General features: G+C 40.0%; 1 protein-coding gene across 1 annotated transcript; it reads left to right on the forward strand.

The window, feature by feature from the left end:
- The first annotated feature begins 9416 nt into the window (after nucleotides 1-9416).
- LOC133127296 (mucin-5AC-like) lies at nucleotides 9417-16419 on the forward strand. Its single transcript, XM_061240071.1, has 7 exons — nucleotides 9417-13239; nucleotides 13657-13721; nucleotides 13882-14069; nucleotides 14435-14670; nucleotides 15042-15103; nucleotides 15287-15435; nucleotides 15699-16419. Exons 1-7 carry the CDS (start codon nucleotides 9559-9561, stop codon nucleotides 15788-15790), a joined length of 4473 nt encoding a protein of 1490 aa, XP_061096055.1. The 5' UTR covers nucleotides 9417-9558; the 3' UTR covers nucleotides 15791-16419.
- The last annotated feature ends 291 nt before the right edge of the window (nucleotides 16420-16710 follow it).

Consider the following 16710-nt stretch of genomic DNA (forward strand, 5'->3'; position numbering starts at 1 on the left):
ACCACAAATGAGGCTCCAAGAACCTCTGTCCCTTCAACGATAACAAAGGCTTTCCTAAAAACAACCACAAATAAGGCTTCAACAATAACATCTTTCCCTACAACTACAACATCATCTGTACCAACCACAACTGAACGTTCTTCAACAGCATCTTTCCCAATGACAACCACAATCAAACCATCAACAACTTTGGTCCCTATATCTACCACAACTGATGTCTCAAGTTCTGCCCCTTTAAGTACCACAACTAAAGGTTCAAGTACTACTGCCTCGATAACTGCCACAGAAACTGCACCTATTACAACTATAACTGAAGCTTCTTCAACTACATCTTTACCTCCAACTACCACAACTACAGGTTCAACAACTTCTGTCCAAATAACTACCACAAATGAGGCTCCAACGACTTCTGTGCCTTCAATGATCACTACAAATATACCAAAAAGTACCACAAATGAGGTTTCAACAATAACTTCTGTGCCTACAACCTCTACATCATCTGTACCAACTACAACTGAGCGTTTTTCAACAGCATCTGTACCAATGACAACCGCAATCAAGCCATCGACAACTTCGGTCCCTATATCAACCCCAACTGTTATCTCAAGTTCGGCACCTTTAAGTACCAGAACTGAAGGTTCAACAACTTTTATCCCAACCATCACAACAGCTGAAGGTTCAACAACTGCTGCCTCTAGAACTGCCACAGAAACTGCACCTATTACAACTATAACTGAAGCTTCTTCAACCACATCTTTACCTCCAACTACCACAACTACAGGTTCAACAACTTCTGTCCCAAATACTACCACAGATGAGGCTCCAACGACTTCTGTGCCTTCAACGATCACTACAAATATACCAAAAAGTACCACAAATGAGGCTTCAACAATAACTTCTGTGCCTGCAACTGCTACATCATTTGTACCAACTACAACTGAGCGTTTTTCAACAGCATATGTACCAATGACAACCCCAATCAATCCATCGACAACTTCGGTCCCTATATCTACCACAACTGATGTCTCAAGTGCTGCCTCTTTAAGTATAACAACTGAAGGTTCAACAACTTTTATCCCAACCTTTACAACAGCTGAAGGTTCAACAACTGCAGCCTCTATAACTACCACAGAAACTGCACCTATTGCAACTATAACTGAAGCTTCTTCAACCACATCTTTACCTCCAACTATCACAACTACAGGTTCAACAACTTCTGTCCCAATAACTACCACAAATGAGGCTCCAACAATAACTTTTGTGCCTACCACTGTTACATCATTTGTACCAACCACAACTGAGCATTTTGCAACAGCATCTGTCCCAATAACAACCCCAATCAATCCATCGACAACTTTGGTCCCTATATCTACCACAACTGATGTCTCAAGTGCTGCTTCTTTAAGTATAACAACTGAAGGTTCAACAACTTTTATCCCAACCTTTACAACAGCTGAAGGTTCAACAACTGCTGCCTCTATAACTACCACAAAAACTGCACCTATTACAACTATAACTGAAGCTTCTTCAACCACACCTTTACCTCCAACTACCACAACTACAGGCTCAACAACATCTGTCCCAATAACTACCACAGATGAGGCTCCAACGACTTCTGTGCCTTCAACGATCACTACAAATATACCAAAAAGTACCACAAATGAGGCTTCAACAATAACTTATATGCCTACAACTGCTACATCATTTGTACCAACAACAACTGAGCATTCTGCAACAGCATCTGTCCCAATAACAACCTCAATCAATCCATTGACAACTTCGGTCCCTATATCTACCACAACTGATGTCTCAAGTGCTGCCTCTTTCAGTATAACAACTGAAGGTTCAACAACTTTTATCCCAACCTTTACAACAGCTGAAGGTTCAACAACTGCTGCCTCTATAAGTACCACAGAAACTGCACCAATTACAACTATAACTGAAGCTTCTTCAACCACACCTTTACCTCCAGCTACCAAAACTACAGGTTCAACAACTTCTGTCCCAATAACTACCACAAATGAGGCTCCAACAATAACTTTTCTGCCTACCACTGTTACATCATTTGTACCAACCACAACTGAGCGTTTTGCAACAGCATCTGTCCCAATAACAACCCCAATCAATCCATCGACAACTTTGGTCCCTATATCTACCACAACTGATGTCTCAAGTGCTGCTTCTTTAAGTATAACAACTGAAGGTTCAACAACTTTTATCCCAACCTTTACAACAGCTGAAGGTTCAACAACTGCTGCCTCTATAACTACCACAAAAACTGTACCTATTACAACTATAACTGAAGCTTCTTCAACCACACCTTTACCTCCAACTACCATAACTACAGGCTCAACAACATCTGTCCCAATAACTACCACAGATGAGGCTCCAACGACTTCTGTGCCTTCAACGATCACTACAAATATACCAAAAAGTACCAGAAATGAGGCTTCAACAATAACTTCTATGCCTACAACTGCTACATCATTTGTACCAACAACAACTGAGCATTCTGCAACAGCATCTGTCCCAATAACAACCCCAATAAATCCATCGACAACTTCGGTCCCTATATCTACCACAACTGATGTCTCAAGTGCTGCTTCTTTAAGTATAACAACTGAAGGTTCAACAACTTTTATCCCAACCTTTACAACAGCTAAAGGTTCAACAACTTCTGCCTCTGTGACTACCACAGAATCTGCACCTATTATAACTATAACTGAAGCTTCTTCAACCACATCTTTACCTCCAACTACCACAACTACAGGTTCAACAACTTCTATCCCAATAACTTCCACAAATGAAGCTTCAACAATAACTTCTTTGCCAACAACTGCTAAATCATCTGTGCCAACCACAACTGAGCATTCTTCAACAGCATCTGTCTCAAAAACAACCACAATCAAGCCATCAACAACTTCCGTCCATATATCTACTACAACTGATCTCTCAAGTGCTGCCTCTTTAAGTATAACAACTGAAGGTTCAACAACTTTTATCCCAACCTTTACAACAGCTGAAGGTTCAACAACTGCTGCCTCTATAACTACCACAGAAACTGCACCGATTACAACTATAACTGAAGCTTCTTCAACTACATCTTTACCTCCAACTACCACAACTACAGGTTCAACAACTTCTGTCCCAATAACTACCACAAATGAGGCTTCAACAATAACTTATATGCCTACAACTGCTACATCATTTGTACCAACAACAACTGAGCATTCTGCAACAGCATCTGTCCCAATAACAACCTCAATCAATCCATTGACAACTTCGGTCCCTATATCTACCACAACTGATGTCTCAAGTGCTGCCTCTTTCAGTATAACAACTGAAGGTTCAACAACTTTTATCCCAACCTTTACAACAGCTGAAGGTTCAACAACTGCTGCCTCTATAACTACCACAGAAACTGCACCAATTACAAATATAACTGAAGCTTCTTCAACCACACCTTTACCTCCAGCTACCAAAACTACAGGTTCAACAACTTCTGTCCCAATAACTACCACAAATGAGGCTCCAACAATAACTTCTTTGCCAACAACTGCTAAATCATCCGTGCCAACCACAACTGAGCATTCTTCAACAGCATCTGTCTCAAAAACAACCACAATCAAGCCATCAACAACTTCCGTCCATATATCTACTACAACTGATCTCTCAAGTGCTGCCTCTTTAAGTATAACAACTGAAGGTTCAACAACTTTTATCCCAACCTTTACAACAGCTGAAGGTTCAACAACTGCTGCCTCTATAACTACCACAGAAACTGCACCGATTACAACTATAACTGAAGCTTCTTCAACTACATCTTTACCTCCAACTACCACAACTACAGGTTCAACAACTTCTGTCCCAATAACTACCACAAATGAGGCTTCAACAATAACTTATATGCCTACAACTGCTACATCATTTGTACCAACAACAACTGAGCATTCTGCAACAGCATCTGTCCCAATAACAACCTCAATCAATCCATTGACAACTTCGGTCCCTATATCTACCACAACTGATGTCTCAAGTGCTGCCTCTTTCAGTATAACAACTGAAGGTTCAACAACTTTTATCCCAACCTTTACAACAGCTGAAGGTTCAACAACTGCTGCCTCTATAACTACCACAGAAACTGCACCAATTACAAATATAACTGAAGCTTCTTCAACCACACCTTTACCTCCAGCTACCAAAACTACAGGTTCAACAACTTCTGTCCCAATAACTACCACAAATGAGGCTCCAACAATAACTTCTGTGCCTGCAACTGCTACATCATTTGTACCAACTACAACTGAGCGTTTTTCAACAGCATATGTACCAATGACAACCCCAATCAATCCATCGACAACTTCGGTCCCTATATCTACCACAACTGATGTCTCAAGTGCTGCCTCTTTAAGTATAACAACTGAAGGTTCAACAACTTTTATCCCAACCTTTACAACAGCTGAAGGTTCAACAACTGCAGCCTCTATAACTACCACAGAAACTGCACCTATTGCAACTATAACTGAAGCTTCTTCAACCACATCTTTACCTCCAACTATCACAACTACAGGTTCAACAACTTCTGTCCCAATAACTACCACAAATGAGGCTCCAACAATAACTTTTGTGCCTACCACTGTTACATCATTTGTACCAACCACAACTGAGCATTTTGCAACAGCATCTGTCCCAATAACAACCTCAATCAATCCATCGACAACTTCGGTCCCTATATCTACCACAACTGATGTCTCAAGTGCTGCCTCTTTCAGTATAACAACTGAAGGTTCAACAACTTTTATCCCAACCTTTACAACAGCTGAAGGTTCAACAACTGCTGCCTCTATAACTACCACAGAAACTGCACCAATTACAAATATAACTGAAGCTTCTTCAACCACACCTTTACCTCCAGCTACCAAAACTACAGGTTCAACAACTTCTGTCCCAATAACTACCACAAATGAGGCTCCAACAATAACTTTTGTGCCTACCACTGTTACATCATTTGTACCAACAACAACTGAGCATTCTGCAACAGCATCTGTCCCAATAACAACCCCAATGAATCCATCGACAACTTCGGTCCCTATATCTACCACAACTGATGTCTCAAGTGCTGCTTCTTTAAGTATAACAACTGAAGGTTCAACAACTTTTATCCCAACCTTTACAACAGCTAAAGGTTCAACAACTTCTGCCTCTGTGACTACCACAGAATCTGCACCTATTATAACTATAACTGAAGCTTCTTCAACCACATCTTTACCTCCAACTACCACAACTACAGGTTCAACAACTTCTGTCCAGATAACTTCCACAAATGAAGCTTCAACAATAACTTCTTTGCCAACAACTGCTAAATCATCTGTGCCAACCACAACTGAGCATTCTTCAACAGCATCTGTCTCAAAAACAACCACAATCAAGCCATCAACAACTTCCGTCCATATATCTACTACAACTGATCTCTCAAGTGCTGCCTCTTTAAGTATAACAACTGAAGGTTCAACAACTTTTATCCCAACCTTTACAACAGCTGAAGGTTCAACAACTGCAGCCTCTATAACTACCACAGAAACTGCACCTATTGCAACTATAACTGAAGCTTCTTCAACCACATCTTTACCTCCAACTATCACAACTACAGGTTCAACAACTTCTGTCCCAATAACTACCACAAATGAGGCTCCAACAATAACTTTTGTGCCTACCACTGTTACATCATTTGTACCAACCACAACTGAGCATTTTGCAACAGCATCTGTCCCAATAACAACCTCAATCAATCCATCGACAACTTCGGTCCCTATATCTACCACAACTGATGTCTCAAGTGCTGCCTCTTTCAGTATAACAACTGAAGGTTCAACAACTTTTATCCCAACCTTTACAACAGCTGAAGGTTCAACAACTGCTGCCTCTATAACTACCACAGAAACTGCACCAATTACAAATATAACTGAAGCTTCTTCAACCACACCTTTACCTCCAGCTACCAAAACTACAGGTTCAACAACTTCTGTCCCAATAACTACCACAAATGAGGCTCCAACAATAACTTTTGTGCCTACCACTGTTACATCATTTGTACCAACAACAACTGAGCATTCTGCAACAGCATCTGTCCCAATAACAACCCCAATGAATCCATCGACAACTTCGGTCCCTATATCTACCACAACTGATGTCTCAAGTGCTGCTTCTTTAAGTATAACAACTGAAGGTTCAACAACTTTTATCCCAACCTTTACAACAGCTAAAGGTTCAACAACTTCTGCCTCTGTGACTACCACAGAATCTGCACCTATTATAACTATAACTGAAGCTTCTTCAACCACATCTTTACCTCCAACTACCACAACTACAGGTTCAACAACTTCTGTCCAGATAACTTCCACAAATGAAGCTTCAACAATAACTTCTTTGCCAACAACTGCTAAATCATCTGTGCCAACCACAACTGAGCATTCTTCAACAGCATCTGTCTCAAAAACAACCACAATCAAGCCATCAACAACTTCCGTCCATATATCTACTACAACTGATCTCTCAAGTGCTGCCTCTTTAAGTATAACAACTGAAGGTTCAACAACTTTTATCCCAACCTTTACAACAGCTGAAGGTTCAACAACTGCTGCCTCTATAACTACCACAGAAACTGCACCGATTACAACTATAACTGAAGCTTCTTCAACTACATCTTTACCTCCAACTACCACAACTACAGGTTCAACAACTTCTGTCCCAATAACTACCACAAATGAGGCTCCAATGACTTCTGTGCCTTCAACAATCACTACAAATATACCAAAAAGTACCACAAATGAGGCTTCTACAATAACTTCTATGCCTACAACTGCTACATCATTTGTACCTACCACAACTGAACGCTCTTCAACAGCATCTGTCTCAATAACAACCACAATCAAACCATCAACAATGTTAGTCCCTATATCTACCACAACTGATGTCTCCAGTTCTCCGCCTTTAAGTACCAGAACTGAAGGTTCAACAACTTTTATCCCAACCTTTACAACAGCTGAAGGTTCAACAACTGCTGCCTCTATAACTACCACACAAACTGCACCTATTACAACTATAACTGAAACTTCCTCAACCACATCTTTACCTCCAATTACCACAACTACAGGCTCAACAACCTCTGTCCCAATAACTACCACAGATGAGGCTCCAACGACTTCTGTGCCTTCAACGATCACTACAAATATACCAAAAAGTACCACAAATGAGGCTTCAACAATAACTTCTATGCCTACAACTGCTACATCATTTGTACCAACAACAACTGAGCATTCTGCAACAGCATCTGTCCCAATAACAACCCCAATAAATCCATCGACAACTTCGGTCCCTATATCTACCACAACTGATGTCTCAAGTGCTGCTTCTTTAAGTATAACAGCTGAAGGTTCAACAACTTTTATCCCAACCTTTACAACAGCTAAAGGTTCAACAACTGCTGCCTCTGTGATTACCACAGAAACTGCACCTATTACAACTATAACTGAAGCTTCTTCAACCACATCTTTACCTCCAACTACCACAACTACAGGTTCAACAACTGCTGTCCCAATAACTTCCACAAATGAAGCTTCAACAATAACTTCTTTGCCAACAACTGCTAAATCATCTGTGCCAACCACAACTGAGCATTCTTCAACAGCATCTGTCTCAAAAACAACCACAATCAAGTCATCAACAACTTCCGTCCATATATCTACTACAACTGATGTCTCAAGTGCTGCTTCTTTAAGTATAACAGCTGAAGGTTCAACAACTTTTATCCCAACCTTTACAACAGCTAAAGGTTCAACAACTGCTGCCTCTGTGATTACCACAGAAACTGCACCTATTACAACTATAACTGAAGCTTCTTCAACCACATCTTTACCTCCAACTACCACAACTACAGGTTCAACAACTGCTGTCCCAATAACTTCCACAAATGAAGCTTCAACAATAACTCATTCGCCAACAACTGCTAAATCATCCGTGCCAACCACAACTGAGCATTCTTCAACAGCATCTGTCTCAAAAACAACCACAATCAAGCCATCAACAACTTCTGTCCATATATTTAATACAACTGATGTCTCAAGTGCTGCTTCTTTAAGTATAACAGCTGAAGGTTCAACAACTTTTATCCCAACCTTTACAACAGCTAAAGGTTCAACAACTGCTGCCTCTGTGATTACCACAGAAACTGCACCTATTACAACTATAACTGAAGCTTCTTCAACCACATCTTTACCTCCAACTACCACAACTACAGGTTCAACAACTGCTGTCCCAATAACTTCCACAAATGAAGCTTCAACAATAACTTATTTGCCAACAACTGCTAAATCATCCGTGCCAACCACAACTGAGCATTCTTCAACAGCATCTGTCTCAAAAACAACCACAATCAAGCCATCAACAACTTCCGTCCATATATTTAATACAACTGATGTCTCAAGTGCTGCTTCTTTAAGTATAACAACTGAAGGTTCAACAACTTTTATCCCAACCTTTACAACAGCTGAAGGTTCAACAACTGCTGCCTCTATAACTACCACAGAAACTGCACCTATTACAACTATAACTGAAACTTCCTCAACCACATCTTTACCTCCAATTACCACAACTACAGGCTCAACAACCTCTGTCCCAATAACTACCACAGATGAGGCTCCAACGACTTCTGTGCCTTCAACGATCACTACAAATACACCAAAAAGTACCACAAATGAGGCTTCAACAATAACTTCTATGCCTACAACTGCTACATCATTTGTACCAACCACAACTGAGCATTCTGCAACAGCATCTGTCCCAATAACAACCCCAATCAATCCATCGACAACTTCGGTCCCTATATCTACCACAACTGATGTCTCAAGTGCTGCTTCTTTAAGTATAACAACTGAAGGTTCAACAACTTTTATCCCAACCTTTACAACAGCTAAAGGTTCAACAACTGCTGCCTCTGTGACTACCACAGAAACTGCACCTTTTACAACTATAACTGAAGCTTCTTCAACCACATCTTTACCTCCAACTACCACAACTACAGGTTCAACAACTGCTGTCCCAATAACTTCCACAAATGAAGCTTCAACAATAACTTCTTTGCCAACAACTGCTAAATCATCTGTGCCAACCACAACTGAGCATTCTTCAACAGCATCTGTCTCAAAAACAACCACAATCAAGCCATCAACAACTTCCGTCCATATATTTAATACAACTGATGTCTCAAGTGCTGCTTCTTTAAGTATAACAACTGAAGGTTCAACAACTTTTATCCCAACCTTTACAACAGCTGAAGGTTCAACAACTGCTGCCTCTATAACTACCACAGAAACTGCACCTATTACAACTATAACTGAAACTTCCTCAACCACATCTTTACCTCCAATTACCACAACTACAGGCTCAACAACCTCTGTCCCAATAACTACCACAGATGAGGCTCCAACGACTTCTGTGCCTTCAACGATCACTACAAATATACCAAAAAGTACCACAAATGAGGCTTCAACAATAACTTCTATGCCTACAACTGCTACATCATTTGTACCAACCACAACTGAGCATTCTGCAACAGCATCTGTCCCAATAACAACCCCAATCAATCCATCGACAACTTCGGTCCCTATATCTACCACAACTGATGTCTCAAGTGCTGCTTCTTTAAGTATAACAACTGAAGGTTCAACAACTTTTATCCCAACCTTTACAACAGCTAAAGGTTCAACAACTGCTGCCTCTGTGACTACCACAGAAACTGCACCTTTTACAACTATAACTGAAGCTTCTTCAACCACATCTTTACCTCCAACTACCACAACTACAGGTTCAACAACTTCTGTCCCAATAGCTTCCACAAATGAAGCTTCAACAATAACGTCTTTGCCAACAACTGCTAAATCATCTGTGCCAACCACAACTGAGCATTCTTCAACAGCATCTGTCTCAAAAACAACCACAATCAAGTCATCAACAACTTCCGTCCATATATCTACTACAACTGATGTCTCAAGTGCTGCCTCTTTAAGTATAACAACTGAAGGTTCAACAACTTTTATCCCAACCTTTACAACAGCTGAAGGTTCAACAACTGCTACCTCTATAACTACCACAGAAACTGCACCTATTACAACTATAACTGAAGCTTCTTCAACTACATCTTTACCTCCAACTACCACAACTACAGGTTCAACAACTTCTGTCCCAATAACTACCACAAATGAGGCTCCAACGACTTCTGTGCCTTCAACGATCACTACAAATATACCAAAAAGTACCACAAATGAGGCTTCAACCATAACTTCTATGCCTACAACTGCTACATCATTTGTACCTACCACAACTGAACACTCTTCAACAGCATCTGTCTCAATAACAACCACAATCAAACCATCAACAATGTTAGTCCCTATATCTACCACAACTGATGTCTCCAGTTCTCCACCTTTAAGTACCAGAACTGAAGGTTCAACAACTTTTATCCCAACCTTTACAACAGCTGAAGGTTCGACAACTGCTGCCTCTATAACTACCACACAAACTACACCTATTACAACTATAACTGAAGCTTCTTCAACCACATCTTTACCTCCAACTACCACAACTACAGGCTCAACAACTTCTGTCCCAATAACTACCACAAATGAGGCTCCAACGACTTCTGTGCCTTCAACGATCACTACAAATATACCAAAAGGTACCACAAATGAGGCTTCAACAATAACTTCTGTGCCTACAACTGCTACATCATTTGTACCCACCACAACTAAGCCTTCTTCAACAGCATCTGTCCTAATAACAACCCCAATCAAGCCGTCAACAATGTTAGTTCCTATGTCTACCACAACTGATGTCTCAAGTACTGCCCCATCAAGTTCCACAGCTGAAGGTTCAACAGCTTCTGTGCCTATAACTACCACAGAAGCTGTGCCTATTATAACCATAACTGAAGCTTCTTCAACCACATCTTTACCTCCAACTACCACAACTACAGGTTCAACAACTTCTGTCCCAATAACTTCCACAAATGAAGCTTCAACAATAACTTCTTTGCCAACAACTGCTAAATCATCTGTGCCAACCACAACTGAGCATTCTTCAACAGCATCTGTCTCAAAAACAACCACAATCAAGTCATCAACAACTTCCGTCCATATATCTACTACAACTGATGTCTCAAGTGCTGCCTCTTTAAGTATAACAACTGAAGGTTCAACAACTTTTATCCCAACCTTTACAACAGCTGAAGGTTCAACAACTGCTACCTCTATAACTACCACAGAAACTGCACCTATTACAACTATAACTGAAGCTTCTTCAACTACATCTTTACCTCCAACTACCACAACTACAGGTTCAACAACTTCTGTCCCAATAACTACCACAAATGAGGCTCCAACGACTTCTGTGCCTTTAACGATCACTACAAATATACCAAAAAGTACCACAAATGAGGCTTCAACAATAACTTCTATGCCTACAACTGCTACATCATTTGTACCTACCACAACTGAACACTCTTCAACAGCATCTGTCTCAATAACAACCACAATCAAACCATCAACAATGTTAGTCCCTATATCTACCACAACTGATGTCTCCAGTTCTCCACCTTTAAGTACCAGAACTGAAGGTTCAACAACTTTTATCCCAACCATTACAACAGCTGAAGGTTCAACAACTGCTGCCTCTATAACTACCACACAAACTGCACCAATTACAACTATAACTGAAGCTTCTTCAACCACATCTTTACCTCCAACTACCACAACTACAGGCTCAACAACTTCTGTCCCAATAACTACCACAAATGAGGCTCCAACGACTTCTGTCATTTCAATGATAACAACAATTTTACTAAAACCTACTAGAAATGAGGCTTCAACAATAGTTTCTGTCCCTACAACTACGAAAACATCTTTACCTACCACAAATGAGCATTCTTCAACAACATCTGTCCCACAAACATTCACAATTAAGCCAACAACAACAACAACTTTAGTCCCTATATCTACCCCAAGTACCAGTACACAGTTAGATGTAATAACTTCTTCTATTAAAACCTCAACACCTGAGACTTCAACAACAGCTTCTGTCCCAACAGCTATCATAACTGATGCATCAACAACAAAAATAGTACCTGTAAGTGCCACAACTGAGGCTTCATCAACAACCACTTCTGTTCTTATTCTTACCACAATGGAGGCTTCAGAAACAACATCCATCCCAACATCTACGATTCCTGAAGTCTCAACATCCACAAAAAATGTAGATACAGAAAGTTCCTTCCTTACAGCTACAATTCAGGCCCCAGCAATGACTTCTGTCCCTGCAATTCCCACAACTGAGGCTTCAACAAATTCTTTCCATACTACAAATGAAATTTCAACAGCACATTCTGGGCCTACAAGTACCATGACCAAGGCTTCTACAAATTCCATTCATATAATTACCACACCAGCTATGCCTACAACTACCACAGCACAGTTAACTACTCATCCTACAACAACAGCTGGTGAAACTTTATTAAAAACATCCACAGCTCTTGCACCAATCCCAACTGAAGATTCTACCCCCACATCTGATGGCCAGTCCATTGTTTTGACTTCACCGGCAGTTACTGTTCCTGGAACACCATCTTTTTCAACAATTCCCATAATAGAAGATCCTACTACAATAGCCGTTACTTCAGCTGCAGCTCGTTTTACAACAGCATCCCCTATTAGAACTATTAAAGCGACAGTTCCAATAATATCTTCTCCATCTCCAACCACTACAACATTAGGTGCCACTAGAGCCATCTCACCAGCAGCCCCCTCTACTAGTACCATACCCCCAGTGACACCTGCCATCACTGCAGATACAACTGGACCTTCAGTAGCACCTACAACTGCACTAATCAGAACTGCAGGTCCCATTACAGCAATCGCAATGGTAGCCTCCTCGACAACTACTATAACTCCACCACCTAAGAAGGCCACTACTAAAACTCTCATGACAACAGCTCCAACATTATCTCCCACAATAGCAAGAACAACCTCAATTTTCCAAACAACCACCATGAAAACAAATCCCCCACCTCCACCTCCGCTCCCAGTTCCAATATTTTTTCTTCAAGTGACTTTGGTACTTCCATTTGTGCCTGCACTGGAAAACAACCAGTCACCAGAATTTCAAGTTTTAGCAGCAACAGTTGTTGCAGTGGTAAGTCAATCTTCTTCTTTCGGTACTTCTTACTATGTTTGAGTTTTCATATATCTAACAAAATGTTCCATCAGCCAACAAAATTGGTGATAATTACCACAGTCAAAGGCGTTTCAATGTCAGCGCATTCACAGAGAAGGGGTGGGTTAAACAGTGTTGTGGTTTCAGTGTGTTTGTTACTGCAATTCCTCTCTTGACCGTTAGAGGTCCGAAATAACCTATTGTACCTTTAAGAGTCCAACTGTTGAGCATTAATTGTAAAAATGATCTTAGAGTGTAAATAAATAGAATTATATCACAGATTATTTTTATATGCCTACACGTACACTATATATCACTATACATAAGTAACAGTAATCTTTTCTGAACCCCTATTCTAAAACATTACAAATCCTCTTTTCTTGTCTTATTGCATAGTGTGATGCCATTTACAGAACACGATATGGGATTCTTTTCATCAGAACTGTTGTCATAGCATTCAGGTAAGACTGAAAAATACTTTTCAGCAATATTTTTCTTTTTTAGTTTATATTTAGACATACAACCAGACATGCATGTATTCTTATAGTATTAGTGTCATACATTGAATGCAGTTTCCTTGCTGTTCTACCAAAGTATGAAATGTTTTCATTTCCTTTTCAGGCCTCTTGGGGTCAGAATGGAAGGGATAGATGCGGAAGTGGAGCTTATTTTCAGTGAGAACAGTACTGAACCACTGCCCAGCAGTAATGATGTGGCGACAACATTGAAAGAAGAAGTGACCAACCCAAATTCAACCATGCTCAATGAATTCAATATTACTATAGTCGCCGATTCCATCAAGGTTACAAGTAAGTTGCTTCATCCATTTACCCATATGTATGTATGTATGTACATATGTATGCAGGCCTATTATTCTTACATTTATACATTTAGGATGTAGATAGACCATGGGATATGATGACAACAGACACGTGCAAACAGGGCAAAGAAAGTAAGGGGTAGGGGGGGGAGTAACACACAATTGGCAATATCATCCCGCAGGGTATGGGTAGACTATGTCCACTCTGGTTCATCAGACGATGATTCTGGTGATTCTGTGCTGTACTATATGTATGTTTGTGCAGGTATATTTGTACAGTTGTGCATTTTATCATGCTTCTTGACAGCATTATAACAAAATTCTTTCTTCTTAATGATATTTGTTTACCTGAAGGTGTGGCCAGTGCTCCTACAACACCCGCGACGAAACTGACAACAAAAGCCAGCACCACAGCTACCATCACATCCTCCAGCACCAAACCTGTGACTGCAGCACCCACCTCAGCCAGCACTGCCACCCCAATTGCAACTGTCCAGCTAGAGTTTACTTCAAGAGAAACATTTGTGTCCGATCTCTTAAATCAAAGTTCAGAAGCTTTTCAAGCCAGATCAAAACTCACCAAGGAACAGGTGAGTGGCTGTAAACAGTGTTACTCCTTCTCCTTGACAACTGAAGACAAGGATTATAGTATGTAAAAAGGACAAATGTCCACAGCAAAGTGTATGAGTGTATGGTATATGAAGTATAGAAGCAACTTTACATTTTATTATTCGCAGCTAAAGAGTGATTTTTTGTAAAGGTCTACTATTTCTGTATATAGGCCTAATCATTAGAAAGATAATTTGGTGACATTACAAGGGCTTAATAGAACTCCAGATTCCTGGTGGGAAGCATGTTATACATCATGTTATACAGCATAAAATCAAAATGCATCAACAGATGTCTAATTATATGAAGACAGCATATATGAAAATTGATTGAAAAAAATCTTCTTTTTCAGATTGAACCAGTATATACAAGTGCCTTCACATCCTTCATTTTCGCAATAGTAAAAAGTTTCAGGTGAGTTTGTTCCCCATTAAAGTGATGTGAATATCCATCTCAATTCATTCATCTTTCAGTATGGTTGCCCCAAGTGAGGAGGAGGGGCTTTCAGAAATGAAAAGCCATCCTTTTTCATGAGTGTGAAGAATACATTATGGAACATATTACTTCTGTTTTATATGCATGTCTATCTGTTTCTAGTGAAGGATCAATCATCACACAGGCAGATCTGGTCTTCAACTCTACAGAGTCATTGCCCAGCAATGAACAAATTGTCAGCACTTTGAAAAATGCCATCACCAATTCACAAATCTCATTTGACATTGACCCCAGTTCCATCGTAATCGCATGTGAGTTTTGTCTCTGGTGCTATTACTCTTGCTTCCTAATATACGGTATGTCCTTTTGCATAACACACAAGGCCCTTAATTAAAGTATGGCAGGTTATTTCCTTTACTGAAGCTACTGTATCATTATCAAAGCAGTTGTGCAGGCTTAGTACATAAACAGACACTCCCAAGGTTCAGTCAGGCTTACCGCTACAGTATAAAGAAACAGGTTCAAACGTTTCTCCTCCATTTACCTTTTTCAAATCGCGTTTTTCCATATCCAGCTGCAGCCTCCAGTGGAGTCTCCCATTTGACCAGTCTGCTCACAGCCTGCTGTCTGGCCATGGTCTCAGTGCTGCTCTCCTACTGCTGGTAGACTCAACTGTAGCGTACTCACTGAACATCATCACCGGACCTCGCCATGAATAACTGCAGACTCATGAGTGACAGCAGACTAATTTCCCCAATAACTGTAACCAGATGAAATGCTTCTAGCATCAGACCTCTGTACCCATCTCTATTTACATCCTTATGTAACTAAGATATTTTTCATTAATTATATGATGCATACAGGTTTATGCAACATTATATGTAATTGTATGTTAAATACTGACTGAAGTGAGAGCATAAATATCTAATTAATTACCCAGTAAACCAGCTCCCACAACTAGAATTTGCAGAATAGGAAAAGCTGATGAAGCATCAAATGTACCACACAGCGAACGTATGTACTGTACATGGGTTACTTATCTATGAATCAACCTTTGATATGCATGGACAATTACATTATTCTTTAAGATGGCTTTGAAGGGCATATATTTATTCTATTTATTTCTTTGCTTTATTTTCATGAAACCAACCACAGGAGCCATAGTCCAGAAATAATATGTATTAAGCACTTTCAATAATCTTGTATTTTCTGTTTATGTAATTTATTTTCCTGAAGTATTTTTGAACTAAATCATTTTCAGATCTTCTACTAATAAATTATGTGCTACAACTGAATTTTTACATTTCCGGTTCATTGAGCACAAGTATATAGTTTACCAAATAGACCGCTTGGGGATAAACCATAGCCCTCGGAGCAATCGAATGGCTCTCCCGAAAAGGTCTATAGATGCCTGGATGAAACCAGCACCAGTATAACATTACTATCTCTCCACTAGGCATGTGTCGATATACAAATTTCAGAGTAGACTGAAATGTGCAATTATCTTGCTAAGAAGTACTTAAAAGAGCCCTTAGAGTTCTGGAAAAAAGGTCTTGTGGACAGATAAGACCAAGATTGTCTGAACG

The sequence above is a fragment of the Conger conger genome, chromosome 4 (genome assembly GCF_963514075.1).
Source record: "Conger conger chromosome 4, fConCon1.1, whole genome shotgun sequence".
NCBI lineage: Eukaryota > Metazoa > Chordata > Actinopteri > Anguilliformes > Congridae > Conger > Conger conger.